The following is a 23,313-nucleotide window of genomic DNA, read 5'->3' as shown; positions in this document are numbered from 1 at the left end:
GCTACAAGTTACGTAGAAACTTCCAATATCTGCTGTATTGATACGAAAAAATTGCAGCATTACAATGATCATACTGCTAAAGATGCATTTACAAGGCCGAGTAAAGAATAAATCCACCAAATTAATCAAAATCGCAAAAAATTAGTATACTACTAAATTTAAATCAAAAGTTATAGAAAAACAATTTCAAGTAAAAAAAATCCACTTAGTGGCTTTTAACACGTCTGGCTCCCACTAGCCTTGTCAGCAGACTCCGGCCTTAGCTGCCAATGCGCCATCAAAAATCAATCAAACAGTCAGTCAGGAGACTTCTGCAATCAACCACCTGCTTTAGCCGGCTGGTCGTTGATTGTTGGAACAAACTGCGATCTGTTGTGCAAGTTAGTCTGAATAAATTCAAGAAAAAACTTGATGGTACTGGGAGGTTCTTTTTTTTTTTTTTGGCCAATGCTGTTTAAGCTTGCTTTTCTTACGTCATTTGCTGCTGCTAATGCTATTATTGTATGTTGCAAAGGCCTTAGTTTTTACATACCCATGAACAAACTGTTGTACAATTCCTATCTCATGTTGCCTGTGCATTGTCTTTAATTAAACTATCCCTATTCAGGTCTAGCTGTAATATCATCCTTACCAACTGCATGCTGAGCTTGAAATGAAAATCATTGTGTATAGTTCATGTGTGGAAGATAATAACAGTAAAAAATTCATTCACATATTTCTACCAGAGACAATGGGTTTGTGATTTTGAAAGGAAGTTAAGAGGGTGTTGCCAAGGAACTATCACTACAGAACCTGCTCAGTGTTTCACATGTCTTCGTACTTCCAGCAGCTGACCTTATGTTGTGAGTAATGGCAACCATGTGGTGAGTTGTGCCATTCTTTATCTTGGTGAGCATGTAGTAAGTCATATAGTGCAAGTATGCCAAATGCTTTTGCTGCAATGGAAAAACGGGATGGGGGGGGGGGAGGAGTAGATAAGAAAATACAAATTATTTGCTTCCCTTCTCACATAGGTATATGCCTCAAAACTATCTAGTTGACCTTTGAATTTATTCAAACTGTCATTGTCAACTACCTCTGAAGGCATCCTGTTATAGCAGTCAATAACTTGCCAGCTATAAGAAACTTCTTACAACCTAGTCTGAACCTGTTCCCCTGCAATTTGAATTTATTCCCTGAAGTTCTGGAATTCTCTATTCAGTGAAAATTCTGCCTTGATTGTATGAACTCCTTTCAGAGCTTTATAAACCTTAATCAAGTCACCTCTGAGGTACCTGGTTGCCAAGCTCTGTAGCCCACATATTCTGAGTCTTTCCTCATATGGTTGCCCTTTTGCCAATCTCATCAGCAAGTTTCCTGTCTTTGGACCCTTTCAAGAAGCTCAATGTATTTTTTTTTTTTTTCCCCAGTTGAGTTCTCTCTATATATTTGAATGTAGTCTTACAATTGCCTTATAGAGTGAGACTATCACTTCCATATCTTTACAGTAAAATGTTTGATTAATCATTGATAGGACCATGGTCTTTCCTTACAGAAAACTTCATATCTGCCCACATCCAGTTCATTTTCTTACATTGTCGAGGTGAGTTTCTTACATTGTCTAGGCAACTCAGATCAACTATTTTTTCCCTTCTGTTAAATGAATAATAGATTTTACTTATACAAAAGTAAAATCAGTTACCTGCACATATAAAAACCCATAAAAATTCATTTAGATTAAAATTAAATTTATTGGCTACACTACAAGGTTATATATACTGGTGAATATTGAAATGTTATAGGCTGTATATATATATATATATATATATATATATATATATATATGGACTATTTCAACATATATTATGGTGAAATGGGGTGGCATCCTGACAAGATACCATTTCATATATATTGGCCAGTTACCTACAAGTTAAAGAAGACATTGTTAAGATTTCATATTTATATACATATAACTACTTCTGGATGCCATGCCCAGGGCTGTTACTAGCACGGACTGCTAGTAACAGCCCTGGAAAATGTGCTCCTGGATAACCCAAGCACTAACTGTATATCCTTCAGTCCTATACTGTTCACTTTACTAAAATTAAAATTTTCCACACTCTGGGAAAATAGTGAGTAATGTGTAATAGGGCATGAATGTCTATTTCTATCCTAATTAGTTAATTTCACCTCCTTTTAGCTAAGCCACTATACAATTTCTTATAACCATAAAGCATGTGTATGCAAAAATATAAATGTTTTTTGCTGCAGAAAAAGCCCACTTTATATAAAATACTAATCAGTTCAATGAGAACTACCAAAAGCTATTAGGAAAGCAGAAAAGATAGCTACGCTGATCCTTGATTGGGGAACATGATTGTGTAGAAGAAAATTTGAAATACAGCAGAACATTGGTTATCCAGAATGTCAGTTATCTGGAATAATTTGAAAGGCTGTTTTTTTTTTTTAATTAATGGTAGTACAGTAAGCTCCAGTTATAACAGTCACATTTGCAAATTGAATTTTGATTATAAGCAAAAGATTGAGTTCACTACCTGTTTATAACAGATTGTACAAACAAAAAGCCCAATAAACTGAAAACTGCAAATTGTTTTATGGTTTACCTCTAGAATTCTGTCACCTTCAGAAAGGTGCCTCCATAGCCAGGTGGGCAGGAGCAGCAGTGCGTAGCACACACTTCCTGATTAGACCGGGGTTCGAGCCTGTGACCAAATACGGAGGATGCGGAAAGGTCAGGGAATGACCACTGCATATCCCTGGAGCAATATGGCCTTAGTTGCTAATGCTCCTAAAAACCAAATAACAACAATAACACCACCTTCAGAAATGTGCTTTAGAAAAATATCACTGAAACTACTGGGTTTTCTCAGAAACCATGAGTGAATTTCAGATCAGTTTAGCTCAAGATTCGGTAAGAATAATATCAGCCTGAAACTGTGCAATTTGTTATTTTTCTCAATTTTTAACAGTAAAATGTGAAAAGAAAGAAAACTCTTACTTTTAACATTGCAACGAAAAATGGAAATTAATAATAGAATTAGAAAAGTAAAAATTTAGGAAATCTTTCCAAAGAGTTTAATGTGGACACTTCAACAATTTATGACATCAAGAAATTCCAGTGCTATAACAGAATTTGTGTCGATTATGGATAGCAAAGGATCTAGCAGGAGAAAGACTGTCAAAACCTGAAAATGCCGCTTTAGTTGAGTGCACTGTTTATTAATGTTTGATTTCAGAGCGAGGTTTAGCTGAGCCAGTGAAAAAGCATTGGATTTTAATTGAAAATTAAGAGGTAATGAAGATTTTAAGTTTGGCTGAAAAACTTTAAACCGAGACACGGTATACATGAACTAGATATTCAAAGCAAGAAACTTGCAGACGAATCGTCAGCAGTGTCTGAAAAGAAAGTTCGCTTCAGTTAAGCAAATTACAAGAAAGAAAACATTTGATGTTGATGAGACTGGCTTATGAAAAGCATTACTGAGAAAAACTCTAGCAACTAAAAGAGAAATGCCTGCACCAAGTTTTAAGATGAGAAAAGAGCAAGTTACAGTTGCTATGTGTGCAAATGCTACTGGGCTGCACAGATAACGACTTGCCGATAACGAGCTTGTCCGTGCTCATTATTGGCAAGTCGAAAAAAACCAAGGGCATTTCAAAATCTTTCAATTTTCTTGTTTTGTATAAAAATCCCTGAATGGATGTTTCTGTTTTCCTAGTCCGTGCTCATTATCGGCAAGTCGGAAAAACCATTTAAAAAGAGCATTTAAAAATCTCAATTTTCTTGTTTTGTATAAAAATCCCTGAATGGATGTTGCTGTTTTCCTAGATTGGTTTATAATTTTTTATTTAATTAATCTTATTTTATTTAATCGTAAGGTAAGATTAAATAAATTTAATCTTACCTTAGATTAAATTCATTTAATCTTACTGGAAAAATTATCTGGAAAATTTGGCTATCAGGAAGAGGTCTGACATCAGTTATTCTAGATAACTGACGCTCTAGACAGATAACAAATTATCTAAAGTTATACTTGGAATTTTAATAATTCCTTGTACCAGTTGCTATATGTGAGGAGATAATCAGCCATGTTTAAAAAACAAACATTTGATATCTCTGTTAAACTGAAATTCTGTTGACAGTGAGGTTAGGCAGTAGGGCATTGTTTTTTATATAAAACTTATCATTTGATGGCTTCTAACAGAGTCCAAACAGAAATCCTAGATGTGCTTAATGATCAAAATTATATATTGTACTGATAAATCTTGTGCCTTTGTCTTAATATAAGATGATTTCCTTTTCAATGAAATTCAGAAGTCAAGTCAGTGATTTTAAAAAAATCACTTACTTTTGACCATGTGCCTGGTTTCAAATGAAAAAAAAAAAAAAATTGTTAATACTGCTTGCTTGATTCTTTAAATAAAATAAATTTGCTTTATAAGAGAGAGAGAGAGGGGGGGGGAAAGGTATGCAGTTATTAGATATGGAGGAAAAATCTGTATTTTGTATAGTGCTTTGTTTGTTTTCATTTTGAGCAAGGGCATAAAAAATAAAAAGATTTTGGTAGGATTGTACAGTGCTGTAATAATCTTTTAAAGTATTAAACATTACTTTAAGTAGTGTTATGGAATTTTTCTCTCCCTCCTAGATTATGTTATGGAATCTATATCTCGTCAAAACTATCAGAAACCTACTCCCATTCAAGCTCAGGGCTGGCCTGTTGCTCTCAGCGGAAGAGACTTGGTTGGAATTGCACAAACAGGTTCAGGAAAGACCCTATCAGTAAGTTTTAAGCAATTTGTTTATATATTTTAACTTTGATTTGTCGAATTTTAAGTTCAGTTGTATGATGCTTCTCTAATAGTTTGATTAAATAAAGAAAATGCTTCTGCATTAAAAACTCTCTCTGCAATTTTGAGAGAGAGGAATAGAAATGTGCAAGCATGCACACATAATGAGAAATCTTGAGGACAAAGGAACAAGAGAAAATTATTCCTGTCTAGGCAGTGATACCAAGCAAAGCTCATTAAATCCTCTCTAGTGATAATGGATGGATTAAGCAAATAAAGGAATTAGAATAAAAAATAAAGCAAATTTCCACTGTGCAGATGACATAGATGAACATAGTATACTGGTGATATAAAATGATTTGCAGACAATCCTTAGAACAGTAGCAAAAGAACCACTGAGATGTAAATTGAGGGAAAATGATTGAACTAGTAATAAAGTTTAACTTATCTAGTGACAAATTGTTTAGGAATAAACTAGTAGAAGAAATGATTGCTGCAAGATCCACTTACAGTACAAAGCCCAAGGATATCATGATCCAGGCAGAAATGCCTGCAGGCAGTCCCGGTGTGTCATGAGTTCTTAATTTGAGTAGCCTGTGGCATTTATTTTAAGTTTGGTCTAGTAAACAAACCTAGCTGAACCAAAGATTCTTTTCTTTGCACCTGATGTAAGGAATTTACAGATCTCAAATTAGAACTTGGTGTGTTACAAGAAGAATTTGAGTCACCAAAGAAATGAGTGCTTGCCCAGGGAACATGTAACTGGGAGCTCATCGGGGACTCAAGTATCTCATGACCTGTCAGGTTATGCACCACCCTGATTTGGGTTCCAGATAAGAACAGTCAAGTTCATATGGCTGTGGTTGAAGATGATCTAGTTTTATTGGGAGTCTGTTGTCAGGGAAACAGGTAATATTTCTTGTAATAAAGATAGGTGGACCAGAACTAGGGCATGTTCTGGTCTGTGTTGCTGGGAGCAGTAATGACTGATGTTACCAGCAGGTAGTCAGATTTTAAGGGGGTAAAGATAGCATTATTATTCATGTGGAGACTAAGGATATTAAATGAATACAACCTGATCATATGTTGGATAGATTTAGGACCATGCTGAATAAATGCCGTGAGTTAGTTCTGAATGTGTATGTGTCTGAAATTCTGTCCTGGCACAGTAGGAGGAAACCTTGTGGATTAACTGAAAACTTGAGGGAATCTGGGGGGGAATTTTTATCAGCATGGCCTGTACTTGCAGGTAGAAGGTATCTATTCTGTAGAGATGGTATTCATTTTGAACACAGGATTATGCCAGTATCATTGGGGAGTTAAGTAAGGTTAACTGCTAGTAAGGTTTGAGAAGGGTAATATATGTGTCTTCAAATAGGCCTCTGGGGTTGGGAATATTCATATTCATAATAATTATGCAATACACCAACCGATGTTATAAATACAGGTGACCCTTGCTTAACGCTGATAATTCGTTCCGGAAAAACGGAGCGCTAAGTGAATCCGCGCTAAGTGAGCGTCACATTCCCATAAGGTAACATGTATTTGTAAGTTGCGGTCGGTGCCATAGGATATTTCCTAATCAATAATAAACGGTAGTGAAAAGATGCACAAATGTCAGTCTTAAAGTCTTTCCATTTCAATCCTAATAGTTGGCCTAGCCCTAGTTGCTTGCAGTGGAACTGCTTATGGACCAATGGGGAACAGTGTTATGTTTATTAAAATAATGTTGTAAATAAAAAATAAATTAAAATTCCAATAAAAACTGACTACAATATAATATGAATTTCAACTGCAAAGAATTATTTACAATAAAACAATGTAGATGAAACACAAGATGATAAAAGTGCTAAAATAACCGTAGCTTTCAGAGGCATCCGCCTCCTTTTCAGCAGTAAGGCTTGTCATACGGCACATCCTTAAATATCAGCAGGCTCACGGTTCTCAGCATGTGGTTCCACAGGAGCATGGGTAGCGCTCTCCCCATGTTCACTGGAACCGGAAATATCATGCTTCTTATCAAAAGCCATTTCCGGTTCCAGTGCAGATGGGGAGCCCATGCTCCTGTGGAACCACGTGCTGAGAACCATGAGCCTGCTGATATTTAAGGATGTGCCGTACGACAAGCCTTACTGCTGAAAAGGAGGCAGATGCCTCTGAAAGCTACGGTTATTTTAGTGCTCTTATCATCTTGTTTCATCTACATTGTTTTATTGTAAATAATTCTTTGCAGTTTAAATTCATATTACCGTATTTTCCGGCTTATAAAAAGCACTCTAGTTTTGGCCACATTTTTGGGGGAGCGGGAACTTCTCCAAAATAATAAAAATAATATTTTGGAGAAAATAATAATAAAATGAAATATGGTAATATATTTTTCTCAAAATAATGGTATACGCTTGGGTAAATGTTCAACCAATAATGAAATGTTTGTTTCTGAAAAAAGCTGACAGAAGTAACGTAACAGAAATTCTTACTCACCCTAAAACAAATACGGGCATCACTTTCTCTTTGTAAAAGACGGTTGGAATTGAAAAATTCCGATCCAGTCTAATTAGCCCACCATACCATAAAAGTGCAAGATCATATTATAGAGGAAGCAAACACATGGGAAAATGAAACAAGTTTTTACTTACGTCTGATTGTGAGATTCATATCACACAGATTTCAACAAGTTTTCCACGAAAAGAAGATTACTGGTATGTATTGTTGCCATAGATTGTAACCACTGATAATTGTTAAAAATATATTTCAACAGATAAATCTTAAGTAAAATTGGTGTGAATTTCAAAGGGAAGTTTTCAGAACTCAGTTTACTGGCACTGCGTCATCGAAAATGCATTGCCGGTAGTCTTTAGGCCTAATATGACATTGACCATATAAGACGCAGGGTGATTTTTACGAAGTATTCCTTCATGAAAAAAAAACCGCTTCTTATAAGCCGGAAAATATGGTATATTGTACAGTCGGTTTTTATTGGAATTTTATTTTAATAAACATAACACTATTTATAACATCAGCTGATGTATTGCGTAATTATTATGAACGTGTTTGTCTGATGATATGGGTCAAAATAATGTTTACACTAACATCAGAAATTCTTGTTTGTTACCACAAAAGCCAATTTTGGCAAGGTGTTCTGAGTGTAGCAATGTTTCAAATGAGCAGAATGTGAAAGACAGGGAAACATGCCTAAGTAACTTCAAGGGGTGTGTCAGGGTAGTAAACTATAGGATACTTAGTCTTAACTGTGTCTACAGTAAAAGAGAGGGAGGGGAAAATGGCTAAATTTGAACCCTTGGTTTAGGACATCTAATGCTGACATAGTAGGGCTAATAAACACGTGGTGCCACCCAGGAATTGAGGATGATGAGTTCCACTATGGTATGTATGATGTATTTAGGGAAGGTAGGAGGGGGGGGTGTCATGCTTCTTATCAAAAGCAGCCTGAGTGCAAAAAGAACTTTTGCTGAGGTATGCCAGCACAGATTCTGGTGTAAGTTAGTAGGAAGCAAAGGTATAATGAGAGTGGTTATAGTCTACAGACCAGATTGTGAAGAATATAACAAGTCTATGTGCAAATGGAATTGGCAAGCGAGTGAGAATGTCTTATTATGGTTGACTTAATCTGTCCCAAATTGATTAGTAGAGGTATGTGATGCAAGAAAGCAAGCATACAGCATAAAAAAAAACAAAAAAACTTCCCATTTCTTATTTTATTGAATTTATATAAGCTGTCAACTTCACTTGTGTGTTTAAGTCAGTATTGGTATTGCAAATATTGGACTGAACAGTGCCAGTGAAGAAATATAAAAATAAGACAAAACAGTAAGCAGGACATAACAAAACAAAATATCCCCATAGTTACCCAATCCGTGGGCACAAGCTTTCTATGCCGTGAGGCACATCAGAGGCTAGAGGGTATGACTATACCTTATGTACAGGCCTGAAAGTAATAAGCAATCAACCTACAATTATGTTGTTTATATCAAGGTTGTTGTCTAAGTTTTTTAAATTCATAATATTCAATGCTTGTTTTTGAAATGATGGAAATGCCTTCCTCCACCATCATTTCAAAAAGGCATTGAATATTATGAAATTAAAAAAAAAAAAAACAATAGTTGTACCAATAGTAGCAGTGCAAGAATCACTTTCACCTCTGCCTGCGGTTCTAGTTAAGCTAATAGTCTGTCCCCCCCCCTGAAGAAACTTGTGGCAAATAAGTGTAACTAGAAGAACTAATCGATATAATATAAAAGTATTATATAACAACTAATCTGTATTCATACAAGAGAGGATGAATACAGATTAGTTGAAGAGTAGTTATAAATTTATTCCTGAAATTATGCCCTTGTGCAGTAATGAAATAAAGACGAGGACTAAACACCTTACATGGCTGCTAGTCCAAACTGCCAACAAGAGAGTGAATTGAAGTAAAATAAAAAACCAGAAGTAAAACGAGAATAGAAGACCGCATGAACTGGTCAGCAACCAATCAGCTCACAGGAATCAGAAGAAATAAAGAAGGTAAATGTGGACTGCAAACATTACTGCCACTGTTCTGCAGGCCTATTGTATGGCACAGTGACATTAGTTTGTCTTTTTCTATTTGTGAAGTGCATCAGAAGGCAGCAACTATTGTCTCATAGCCTTCTGATGGTAAGTGACAAAATGGTCATCTGTTTTATTTTATTTATTTTTTTGTGTGTAGTTTACAGTTTCAATATCATGATACTTCACATTATTTGGCCTTGCATTACTATGGGTTGGCAATCTAAATTTATTCTTTATTGACTATTTAATTTATGGTATATTTACTTTTAATATAAAATATTCAGAATTTTTACTATATATTCTCTCCACATTGTTCTTCTGAATTCTCTCTCCTTTTTTTCTTATTGGTTTTATATCTATTCACTTTTTACAGCTTTTCCTTTCTACTGTCCTACTTAAATTATGTTCTAGACAATGTTTTGTGGGATGTGCTAATGCTGCCTGTTATGATGTATATAATTTTACTACCAATCTAATTTAATTTACAACACACACACACACACACACACACACCATGATCACTGAATTATGTCCACCCTACCTGTATTGGACTATGTCACATAGCTCGCAGTAAAAATAAAACGAACAACTTTGTGATAAAGTAGCAGTTATAGGATGTAGTAAAGATAGTGGAGTTTCAAAGGGGTCATGATTGTGGGAGCTTATGCGTTGCTCATGGCCTACTATAGTTAAGGTATATCAAGAATGGTGTTGAATAGGCCAAACCTCCTCCTACTTACAGAACCTTAAAGGATTATGCAAGGCCATCAGGGATAGTACAGCTAGTATAATCACTGTCCTCCCAACATATCTTTTCCTGGGTGGAAAAGATCAGAGTTTGAATCTAGTCAGTGACACTAATTCTTATAGGCCTTTTTTTACAATGTGGCCGAGTTAGTTGGTCTGAGGTGTGGGTAGCATGAAAATCAGTTTATCAACCAGTAAATAGCAAATAAATGACAGAGCACGTGCAATTTACAGACCTTACTATTTATGGTGCAATATATGGTCTAGGTTGCTGATGTGTCTGAACAAGGTTATGCAAGGTGGATCCCAATACTGTATTGAAATTGCAATACAGCAGGGGTGGCCAACTTAATTTGTGACGCAATCTACTTTTTTCTTCAAAATGTGCCGTGATCTACCATCTCAAGAATTTCATTGCACATGGTTAAAAAAAGTTAATCAACACATATTGAAAAACATTCTTTAAATTTAAATAAAATTCAGAATTATTATTTTAAATTCACATGTATTTAAATTTTTAATTTATGCGAAGTTTGTGTCGTCATGTCATCTGCTAAGCTTTCAAAATCGGGAATATACTGTGATAAGCCGAACTGTAAAGAAACTTCTGTATACAAGTCCGTAAGAATAGAGCGGCTCTCTCTCTCTCTCTCTCTCTCTCTTTTTTTTTTTTTTTTTTTTTTCTACATATGTGGAACCAAAACAGGAATTTAAAAGTTCACTGCATGTTTTTTACATTTGGGTACTTTGTCAGCAAACATTTCCAAAAGTCTTTTTTTGATGATCTGGCTTTTAGGAAGATATTGTTTTGCAGTGTAATAATTTCATTTTCAAGTAATATTTTCTCCATGTAAAAAATCTCTGCGTTTTTTTTTCCTTCAATTTGTTTCGTATCTAAGTCGACATTAAATAGATAAGAAATATCTTGAACACTGTCTTCAGTTGTTTCAAAGTCATCCACAACTTCTTCAATTTCAGAAACATATTTCTTACTATTAAATTCAAAAACGGGATATTTTTGCAAATGAACTTGCATATTTGCAAAATAATTTTTCTTTGAGATCCTTAGCTATTGCCAAAAATTGATATTTATATGCAGAAATATTACTAATCATGCCACCCACATTTTTATTTTTTCCTTGTAATTCCAAATTCAGATCACTTAATTTACTGGTAAAATCTGCCAAAAAAGCTAGACCACACAACCACTTTGTATTTTGTAGCTGCTGATAATCATCTCCCCTTTGATTAACAATTTCTTTTTTAAATTTCATTCAGCAAATTTCGAAATCTCTGTAGAAACTTACTCCGACTCAAACACCTGACATATGTGTGTAATATCAGATTTGTTTCATTCTCATCGAGTTGCATTTTGAAAAGTCTCCTTTGAAGAGATTATCCTCTGGAATTCACGATTTTGAAAGCTATGTCCATAACACTTAGAATTTAATCTTTTGGTAGTTGATACAGTGGGTTTTCACCATGCTTTTGGCACAATGCGATGAATCCGTTAAGATGCCCTGTCATTGCTTTGACTCTATCTGTTATTGATACAAGCTTAAATAGTGGTAATTTAATTTTTTCAATAAAATTTTTGAATGCGTTAAATATATCAAGACCTCTAGTTCTTTCTTTTAACGAAACCATACCCAGCAGTTCTACTGTAGTGGCAGAATCATCGAAAACCGTTTGAATAAAATCGAACTGTCTGTAAATTCATCCAGTTGTAAAGAAAAGGACACACCGCTAGCAATATGAGCACGCAATTGTTTGCTCACATTTTCACTCATTTTTTCGATGCTTTGTATCACAGTATTTTGAGATAATTGCAAATCTCGAAGAGCACTTTTAATTTCATTTTTGTTCTTAAAATTTTCAAAAAGAGAATCTTATTTCTAAAAATGCGTCTTTGATGAATTGACCATCAGAAAATAGTTTGTATTTTTTTCAAGGAGATGACTCACTTTAAATGATGTTGTTGTTTGTTTTTTTAGGAGCATTAGCAACTAAGGCCATATTGCTCCATGGTATGCGGTGGTCGTTCCCTGACCTTTCCGCATCCTCCGTATTTGGTGGTCACGGGCTCGAACCCCGGTCTAATCAAGAAGCGTGTGCTACGCACTGCTGCTCCTGCCCACCTGGCTACGGAGGCGCCTACTTTAAATGATGCTACAGTTACTGCTTTAGATTGTAAATTAGGTGTCATGAAGAAATTTTGTTGTGCGAATAATCTGGATTTAAGTTCTTTTAATTTATTTTTTCTAAGGTCACTATTTAGGCGGAAAATCCAATTGGTATTTACCATAAAGATATTAATATCGTTAATAAATATTGAAAGCGGTAAGGGAGCCCAACATGGAGTGCATTGAAGTGCCTTTCTGAATTTCCTTTTTTGAGTCTAGCCACAGAAGCATTGAAAATCAAACAACAACATTTTTCTTTTATCATTACAAAAAGTATTCTAGTTCCCACTCTTGATGAAAACGAAACGTTTTATTCTTTTTCGTAGTATTCATTTTAAATCAAGGGATATTAAATAAACATAAGTACTGTCCAGTTATAATATTAAGTAAGCTAAATAAGAATTTGACACACGCACTATTCTCTCCACAACGTAATTGCACGAATTTCCACTAGACCACAGAGTAGTACTACTGTGCACTAGACAAGCCTAGCTGCTGCGTGCGACAAGGGTAGTCATGTGGTTCAATGGATTTGTAATAAGTGTATGCAGTGGGGTGCATAATAAATAATAATATATAAATTTTGACTAATCTATATTTTATATATGTTCAAAATTCATCGTGATCGACCGAAATTAAAGCCGTGATCGACTTGTGGGCCACCCTTGCAATACAGTATTTGGAGCCGATTGTGCTAGCCAGGTGGGTAAAGTGCCTGCCTGGCAACTCAAAGGTTGTGGGTTTGAATCCTGCCTCTGGTTTGGATCAGAGTAAAATGCAAAAGGTTTGGGGCCACATTATGGCCACAGAAGCTGACGTGCCAACTAACAAAAAAAAAATAAATAAATAAAAAAAATACATATATATATATATTGGGAATGCAAGAACAATGCCCCAAATGATGTACGAAACACTCAAATGTATATGGTTCCACAGCAGACTATCCAAGGGACACCCCTCCCCTCTTCACTGCTGATCATCATTGATGGCAAATGCTGGGTGTCCAACCACCGTGTCGGTGACACGGTGGTTGGACACCAGAGGACTGGAAACAAGTGTGGTGAATGGCCGAGTCCAATACATGGTGCAACATGCCAACAGCCACCTTCATGTGGTGCAAGCAATGTGTCTCTAGCACCATTGACCATGGTGCTCACTATCCATAGGACAGGTGGCAGTGATTGCTTATCATGGGACATGTTTGTGCATTATGGACCAATATTTCACTGATTAGGTCTCCTGGCAGCTCTTAGGAAACCTTGTGCACCCTGCTGTGTTGCAGTTCCCCCCATGGACAGAAGAGGGATCATTCGAAGACTAATGTGCCATGTCACTGGGTCTGCATTATGCATGAGTGGTTCACGGAACAACAGTGAAGATTGGAGGCCCATCTTAATTGGCCTCCAAATTTGTCTGACCTCAATCCAGAACACCTGTGGGGTTTTGGAATGAGAAGTGAGGTGTGTGGACATGCAACTATCATCTGTTCTGACACTGAAGAAAGCCTTGCAGGCACATGGCTACAGATCCCTACAGGCATATTCAGACATTTAGTTGAGACAGTTTGGTGATCAGTGTGTGCATGCGCATGCACACACTATAAAGTTAAGAGGTAAAGATACGTGTGGCTGAGGTTAAAGATACATTTTGGTGAAGATAATGAAAAACAAGTATCAGGAAAATGGAAAAATGTTTTGGCATTTATTTAAAACTCTCAGAATAGGGCTGAGAAGGATACTTTAGAAGTATTAAAATCCTTTGATTTGCTAAATGGAGTGACAACACCACTGAAGAAAATGAAAAGATTGAGATACGGAAATTTTGTTTCTCTTATTGAGGTAGCAAGGTTGTGAAAAACACCAAGGCCAGAAGCACTGGTTGATGATGAAATCAGAACTGAAGTGCTGGAAGGAAGATAGTGTTTTTGTAGTTATGTCCATTAACTTGGGTTTCTCAAACTGGGTTATAAGTAACTTGGAGGGAGGGGAGGGAGATTGTCACAGTTTTTTTTTTTTTTTTTTTTTTGTCAGGTTTTAAGCCAGAGGCCAAATTTTAAAATTATTTTTTCCCAACGGAATGGTTTGTTTATGAAGTTGTACGGCTGTCATTGCATTTATTGATATATTAAAATTTAATTATTAACCATCGTACGATCACTCATCGGTGAAGACAGGATATTAGAGCTGGAAAAGGAATTAGAAAATGTGAATTGGAATATCATCGGTTTGGCTGAAACAAGAAGAAATGAATCACTTATAAGTTTATCAAGTGGAAATCTGCTGTACACCAATGGAAACAGTGAAAGGAGTGAAGGTGGAGTTGGGTTTGTGGTCCATAAAGATTTTAAAAACAACATTTTGGAATTCAAAAGTACATCACCAAGGGTGTCAAGACTAATATTTAAGATTTCTAAGAGGTACAAGCTAAAGATTATAATGATTTATGCACCAACATCCAGCCATGATGATGAAGAGGTTGAAGAAATGTACACTGAAATTGAGTCTTCTAGATGAGCAGAAAACCCACTACACTATTATTACGGGGGACTTCAATGCTAAGGTTGGAAAAAGGCAAAACAGCGCAGAAAGAGGAACTATAGGAAATTTTGGAATTGGTTGAAAGAAATAAGAGGTGAAAGACTTGTGGAATTTGCAGAATCTCAAGGACTGTCAGTAATGAACACTTTTTCAAGAAAAGGGTGAACAGAAAGTGGACACGGAAGAGTCCAAATTGATTAACAACTAATGAAATCGACTTCATCCTTACTAACAGAAGATATATTGTGAATGATGTTACCGTCCTGAATAAGGTAAATGTTGGAAGTGATCACAGAATGGTAAGATGTACACTTGATATAGATGTAGGAAAGGAAAGGAAAAAACTGACTCGAGTAAATAATACAAAGGTCTTTGAAATAACAGAGGAGGAGAAAAAGCAGTATGTACTGGAACTTAAGAACAAGTTTGAGCTTCTGCAGACTGCTCAGGACCAAGATATCGACGAGGAATATTACAACTTTCTGAAAGTGATAAAGCCCAAGAAACCTATAGGGAAACAGAAATCCAAAGAAGAAAAAATTAGTCAAGAAACACTTGTTATGATGAACCAAAGACGACAAATGAAGAGCAAGAAAAACACTGACAGGGAGAAAATTGAGTATACTGAGTTATGCAAAGCCATTAGAAAGAGACTCAGAGAGGACATAAGAAGATTTAACACAAGAAAAGTAGAACAAGCATTAAGGGAAAACAAAGGATTTAAATCAGCAGCCATGAGCAGTAATACAGAAAGACAAATGATACTGAAACTGAAGAATAGCGATGGTGTACTTATAAACAGCAGAGAAGGCATAATTCAAATAGCAGAAGACTACTATAGAGAATTATACAAGGAGCGAGGGAATGATACCAGCAGTGGGGAAGATGGATTGCAAAGTAGCAACACATACGAAATACCCGATATTCTTCCTGATGAGGTAGAACATGCATTGAAGAAAATGAAGAATCGGAAAGCCCCGGGGGAAGATGAAGTTACTGTAGAGTTTTTAAAATTGGGAGGAAGAGACATAACACAAAAACTGGCAAGGCTCTTCACAAAGTGCATTAGAAAAGGTGTGATGCCTAAGCAGTGGAATAATGCAATCATAGTTTTGCTGCATAAGAAAGGAAATAAATCAGAAATTGGAAATTATAAACCAATTAGCTTGTTATCCCATATCTACAAGTTGTTCACAAGGGTCATTACTAACAGATTAGAAAGAATACTTGATGAGAATCAACCGAAAGAGCAAGCTGGCTTTAGGACAGGATTCTCAACTATGGATCACCTTCACGTAATATCACAGCTAATGGAGAAAGCAAATGAATATAAAACACCATTATGCCTGGCATTTGTAGATTATGAAAAGGCATTTGACTCCATACAGCATAAGGCAATGTTTCGGGCACTGGAAAGACAAGGCATAGATACTCCATATATTATGATTTTGAAGAAAATATATGAGAGTGCTATATCCTTTATTAGACTAGACAAAGACAATAGCAAATTTAAAATCGAGAAAGGAGTTCGACAAGGAGACATATCTCCGAAGCTGTTTACTGCTGCCCTTGAGGAAGCTTTCAGAAGATTAGACTGGTCGCAGAAAGGAGTCAATGTGAACGGAGAGTACCTAAACCATTTACGATTTGCAGATGACATTGTGGTCATAAGCCACGATCCCAAAGAATTAGAGGAAAATCTTAATCAGTTATGCACAGTTAGTAAGGATTTTGGACTAAAGATAAATATGGCTAAAACAAAAGTAATGATGAACAAGTATGCCACGGAAAGGGAAATAATGATTGAAGGAGCACTAATTGAAAAGGTGGAGTCATACTTATCTGGGACAAGTTATTAGCTGTAATAATGATAAATGGCTGGAAGTCAAGAGAAGAATAAATTTTGGATGGATAGCATTCAAGAAATATAGTCACATACTGAAGAGCAATATCCCAGTTTGTCTGAAATGTAAAATAATGAATCAATGTATTATACTCCCCACCATGACTTATGGAAGTGGAACTTGGGCACTCACCAAAAGAATGGAAGAGAAGCTAAGAACTACACAGCGAAGAATGGAACGAATTATATTGGGAATCAGACTGTTAGATAAGAAGAGAAACACATGGATTAGGCAGCAAACTCAAGTAAAGGACATTCTTATCAAAACTAAAGAACTAAAATGGTCTTGGGCAGGACACATAGCTCGAAGATATGATGACAGATGGACTAAGAAAATAACAGAATGGTACCCAAGAGGAGCTAGAAGAAAACCTGGAAGACAAAAGCGGAGATGGATAGATGAAATTCATTAGTTTGTGGGTAGTAAATGGATGGCCAGTGCTCAAAACAGAAGGAACTGGAAAGTTGCTGGAGAGGCCTTCATCCTGCAGTGGATTGAAAACGGCTGATGATGATGATTAACCATCTACCCTCTGTATAGCTTTCATTTTTTATGACATCTATCAAAAAAAATAAGGTTCCTGTGAGTTTGCCAATCTCAAGATAAGGAAAATAATAGTAAATCCATTCAAGGCTTGGGTTGGATTTACCACCTATTGTTATTATTATTCAAAGTAAGTAATATATTTAAGATGGAGTCCTGTGCACTTTTGTTCAGAATTATAGAATTTAATACCTTCGTGAAATTAGTTCTAATTTTGCACTGCCTGCAATTTTTGACATTGTATTTTACAAGATTAAATGTTGATAAGGTAAGTATGGGTTGGTTGGTATTAATTTCAGAAGTAAAGAAAATTAAAAAAAATAAGATTAGTTTAATAATGATTCAGATGTTCTATAACTTGTGTGTTCAGAATAATCCACTGTTAATAGCTTAATTTTTCTTTTAGTATATACTTCCAGCTATTGTTCATATCAATCACCAGGCACGACTTCAAAATGGAGATGGACCAATTGTAAGTTCCTTCCTCAAGTTTGTAAAGTAAAAATTTCTTTATTTTTTTTGTTATATGATGTTGCTGACTTTTTGAGTACCACACGTGTCTGCAGCCTGAACAGTCCACACATTGTCTGCAGCCTGAACTTATTTTTTTTTTATTTTATAAGACAGGAATGCAAAACATGTACAGACTGTTTTTGAGTTTTATAGTTTCAGTGTGTGTGCGTGCGTGCGCGCGCGCGCACGCTCATGACAGACATGAAACTTTACAGGCGACCAAATCGGTCATCTGTAAAGTGGTTCTGTACATATTTTGCCAAGGATGCCATCATTCAAGTGCTTTATGGCTCACATAACAAACTCTTGGGATACCTGCCAATTTATGAAAGGAGCATGATTGACCAGCCATTGTATTTAAATATAACACAGTATCTGTTTGTGCAGCTGATGACAAAAATTTGTTTGCCGTACAAAAATGGCTTAAGGAAATTAATTTTTTCTAATTAAAAAGTGCACTTTAACCTGCACAGGTATCTGTTAAACTAAAGTGTTATACTTTATAAACATTGCATAATGATTGTGAACATTTAGATGTGTAATGATTGCATATAAATTTGGAAGGTTGTAATGCTTAAGAATACTGATATTAAACTTGAAGAATATTGTATTTACAATAATTTAATATTCCTTTTATTCCTCCTCATGACTTGTCTGAAAGTAGTGAAGTGCTAACTTAATTTTGTAAAAAGAAAATATCTGTAAGAAAAATTATGCTCTGCAGCTGCTTAGTCACAAAAGTTGCAAATATTGATTGAGTAGTATGTGCTATATTTAAGAGTACTTAAATTATATTTGAGTACTTAAGAGTATTGGAACCGAAAAAAAAAAGTTAGTTATCCAGTTAATACACATCGGAAATCGAGAAAGTCTGATTACAGAAGGATTTTTTTGTGATGCAGAATTTTTGAGAGCAATACATTAAGAAATATACAATCAACTAAATACATATCCATCCTGCTGATGCATGTAATAATTTGAGGTGCATAAAACTTTTGTCTATATCTGCAAGACCTCAGGTGAATTTTTCTACATTCCAAAAGAGATGTTGGCCTCAGGCATGTGTGGTCGTCTTCTGGAAGGCAGTGTAATTGCAGTTTTAATGAAATTAAATTACAGAATTTAGAACAATTTTCTTTGATTTTTAAATGAGGATAGTAATTTTTTGGCATGCCTTTCAAGAACACAATATTTGAATGGGCTGTGATGTGAATTATTTGTTCAGTGCAGAGAAACGAATAATTCTGAAATGTGAATTATTATTTTTTTTTCCTTTCTAGAGATTTTTTTTGTTTATTTTGTAAATATTTAACCATGCACGATAAAAATAAAATAAATCAACTTGTTTTAAGATGCAGAGTGCCTTTTAGAAAGACTTCTTTTAAAATAAGCTTGGTATCTCTGGAGTGGGGGTGAGTTGAGAAATAAATTTAGTGTTCTATTAGTGGTGTACATTGCTTAAACATAAAACACAAAGTGAAAGGCAACAAAATACCATAGGTGTTTCTCATCTGTTAAGCACTTTACATCTTAAAACAAGCTGATTTATTTTTCTATTGTGCATAATTAAATATTGTGTACATGTGTGCAATCGAATTTTGAGCTTGTGGGAATGCATAAGTTACAGCAAATCCTTGATTAGTGGGAAATTCTGTTTAGTTTGAATTATAAATTGATACCAGACCTTATTTAATAAGAGTCAAAATTTGGTTAGTAAGAGTTTTTATTCCAAATTGTGCCAAAAATTACACGTGGTTTATAAGGCCAATATGTTGGAATTCGCGAGTCTACTGTGCGTAATATTATAAAACACACTGATGAAATAAAGGAAAAGTTGCACGAGCTGTTTGTGGATTGCAAACAACTATGTGTACTAGGAATAGAAGTGGAGTGTCTCTTATCTGTGTAGGTGGAGCTTGTTTTGTATATTTATCAATGATAATGAAGGTATATCAGGCTTAGTGTCAAAGTTTGCAGATGATACAAAGGTTGGCAGGATTGTTAATGGCAGTGTGCTACCGCAACAGGATCTAGAAAATTTCAGCCAACTGTGTGGTACTACACTTAGGGTGATAGAAAATGAAAAAGACCTGGGAGTAATTCTGCTGTCAGATATGAAGTTTTCTGAGCAATGCAGACAGGCTGCCAGAGCAGGTCATGGGGGTTTTGTCAATAATATACAGGAATCTTGGTAGTAGAGAAAAGGTGATTATCCCTTTGTATAAGGCAGTGGTGAGGCCATGCATTGAGTACTGCATACAGGTCTGCAGTCCTCATTTTAGGAAGGATGTAGATTTGCTTCAGTGTGTACAGAGAAGGGCAACAAGATTGGTGTGGGGAACGAAAGGGGTTCTCTTACCAAGAGAGGCTTAAGAGTTCTGTGAATTGCAGTGGCTGGAGACTAGGCACTTGCGAGGTGATCTGATTGAGGTGTATAAGGCCTTGAATGAATTGAGCCCCATTGAATTCTAATGCGATACTTCCGCTTGCTGAGATTACAAACCTAAGGGGGCATAAATTCAAATCGAGGAAAGACAGCTGTGCAGAAATTTGCGTTTAGCCAGTGGATGATTAATTGCTGGAACAAATTTCCATCTGTTGTGGAAGTTGATGGCTTAAATAATTTCAAGGAGGAACTGGACAAACTTTTAGAGGGAATGGTTGTGTGGATTTTTTTTTTTGTTTGATGCTACATAAGCTCGTGCGTTTGCTTTCTTGCTTCACATGCCTCTATTACCTCAGTATTGCCTTCACAAGTCATTACTAATAAAGTCAAAGGCCATGACAACAATCAAATATTCCAGGAGCTTTGTTTTGAGAATGATAAAGATTTTCAACATTTGTTTCTTCATATTGAAGGTCGTTGGCTATCAAAAGGCAACTGCATAAGATGCTTTTCTCATTGATAAACTTAAAGGTATCAGGCATGACATTGCATATTTGTCTGAACTATTTGCAGAGTTCAGTGAAATGAATTTACAGCTGCAAGGAAAAATTAATGATATCAATCTTATTAAGGCCAAATCTGTAGTATCAACTTATTTCAAAGTTGACTCTATTCAAGTGCCGTATAGGCTGTTGCGAGCTATATCGATTTCCCTCTCTGTCTGGGCGCCTCTGTAGCCAGGTGGGCAGGAGCAGCAGTGCGTAGCACACGCTTCTTGATTAGACTGGGGTTTGAGCCTTTGACCACCAAATACGGAGGATACGGAAAGTTCAGGGAATGACCACCGCATATCCCCGGGACAATATGACCTTAGTTGCTAATGCTCCTAAAAAAAAAACCAATTAACATAACTTCCTCCCTCTCTGTCTGAGCTAGATAAGATTGGTAAGATACATGATTATGTTCTGGAGTCTCTTGTGACCATTTGGATATGCTGCATAAAGATGTTTGAATGATTTAATTATCTTCTTTTGATAGAAATTATAGATTGGGCGATGAATCCATTTTTATATATTGAGCAGGTTGAGGTTTTAGAGGAAGAACTAATTGAGTTACAAAATGATATTGAGTTGAAATTGAAGTTTAAGAAATGTTATCCAGAGTTGGTTACAGAAGATAATTTCTGATTGCTATCCTGTGCCGAAGTTTAACATCGACAGATTTAAAGTATTGCATATGGGTAGCAGTAACCCCACAGTAATGTAACAACTGTGTGGTACTACACTCAGGGTGGTAGAGAATGAAAAGGACCTTGTGGTAATTGTGCAATCAGATATGAAGTTTTCTGAGCAGTGCAGTCGATCTGCAAGAGTAGCTTATGGTGTCTTGTCAGTGATATACAGGAATTTTTTTTAAAAGGGATGAGGTGATTATACTGTTGTATAAGGCAATGGTCAGGTCACACCTTGAGTACTGTATACAGGTCTGGAGGCCTCATTTTAAGAAAGATGTAGAGCTGTTGGAATGGGTACAGAGAAGGGCAACAAAATTAGTGAATGGAACGAAGGGTTGCTCTTACAAAGAAAGGCTTAAGTTTTGCAAATTATAGTGTCTGGAGACTAGGCACTGGCTAGGTGATCTCATAGAGGTGTATAAAATTTTGAATGGTTTGAGCATGCTCAATGCTTATGGGATTCTTCCTCTCGCTCAGATTAATCGCCTGAGGGGGACATAAATTCAAATTGAGGAAAGGTTGTTGTAGAATAGATGTGCAGAAATTTGCCTTTAGCCAGCGGGTGGTTGATTGCTGGAACAAACTTCTGTTGTAGAAGTTGACAGCTGAAATAAATTCAAGGCAGAACTAGAAAAACATTTGGAGCAAATGGACAGGTGAAATGGAAGGGCTACTTTTTTTGCTGATGCTGTAAAAGCTTTGCAATCCCAACTTGATATTTAGTAGAACATAGTTTTACTGTGGTCATCCAACTTATCGTCAAGGAAAGAAATTGACTTCAGATTACTGAATGTGGTGATTTAAGACTGCTAAGCGACTTTAAAGCAGACACTGATAAACTGGTATTATGTCATCAAGCCCAACCCGCATATTAAAAATTTACAGAAAAACGAACCTGTTACTAAATGTACAATTAATTTCAACTGTTTTTAATTATTTTTTTATCTTCATCATTGGGCTGTACAGTCTGCCACTGAAAAATATTTTTATAAGTTGGTACTGGGGGGTGCTGGGGATGCATTTAGGCAGTGACTCAAAAGTTTGGGAACCACTGGTTTAGCACTTATTATTGGGAGGCAGTGTAGAAGGAGATCAAATTGAAACCAATGCTCTTTTGTTATTCATTGAATTCTCACTCTTAGAGGCTACAATCAGCGATCGCTTCCAGGTTTTTGGCATTCAAATAAGAAAGCATTGGTAACCAAAGTTCTTTTTGAAGCTGGCTTTCAACATGTTTTTGCCCAGCTGTTGAAAATTTTCGCAAGAATGACGATATTGCTTTTAAAGCATAATTGATTTTAGATAATGTCCCTGGTCATCCAACTACACTTGGTACATTGTGTGAGAATGTAAGTCATTTTTTTTTACCCACAAACACATCTTTATTGTAGCCCATGGACTAAGGAATAATCGCAACGTTTAAAGCCTACTGCCTAAAAAGAGTTTTTGTGCAGGAATTTGCTCAAACAGGTAACGATGCAGTTTCTTCGATAAATAAATTTTTCTGTTTATACTCCAGGATGTCTTCCAATGTTGATTGACTTCTGGACAAAATATAGCATCAATTGAAAATATTTTCCGTGCTTGAAGAATTAACTGGAAGTAATATGCATGAAGTGTGGAAACATTTTGCTTCATTGCACAAATAATTTTGATGGCTTTCCCTCTCAAGTGCAAGTCGTTGTTTTAGAAATAAGAATTGGAAGATGGCTTTGTTTAGATGAACTGGAGACTACAAATGTTCATGACTTGTGTGACTCGCACTCAAAAGAAATGACTAAAGACGACCATCTCAATTTAGATCAACAGCATGCATTTGAAGAAGCCAACAGTGATAATGAAAAAGTAAAAGATAAAGTGCAGCATTATCATCCCACTGCAGGATGGAAGCCCCCTCAACAATTCATGCTGAGGGAAATGG

General features: G+C 35.9%; 1 protein-coding gene across 2 annotated transcripts in view; it reads left to right on the top strand.

The window, feature by feature from the left end:
* Positions 1-23,313, top strand: part of LOC150082407 (putative ATP-dependent RNA helicase DDX17) — a 151,212-nt gene that overhangs the window by 44,522 nt on the left and 83,377 nt on the right. For both annotated transcript variants that reach the window (XM_090379269.1, XM_090379270.1), the window contains exons 4-5: positions 4,650-4,783; positions 17,666-17,731. In XM_090379269.1, coding sequence (XP_090235395.1) covers positions 4,650-4,783; positions 17,666-17,731 — 200 coding nt within the window. The remainder of the gene's footprint in view (positions 1-4,649; positions 4,784-17,665; positions 17,732-23,313) is intronic.

This window comes from Mastigoproctus giganteus, chromosome 8, assembly GCF_048544385.1.
Source record: "Mastigoproctus giganteus isolate SK-2022 chromosome 8, ASM4854438v1, whole genome shotgun sequence".
Classification (NCBI taxonomy): Eukaryota; Metazoa; Arthropoda; class Arachnida; order Uropygi; family Thelyphonidae; genus Mastigoproctus; species Mastigoproctus giganteus.
Note: the sequence above shows the minus strand (reverse complement) of the source record. Positions and strands in the feature narration are given on the sequence as shown.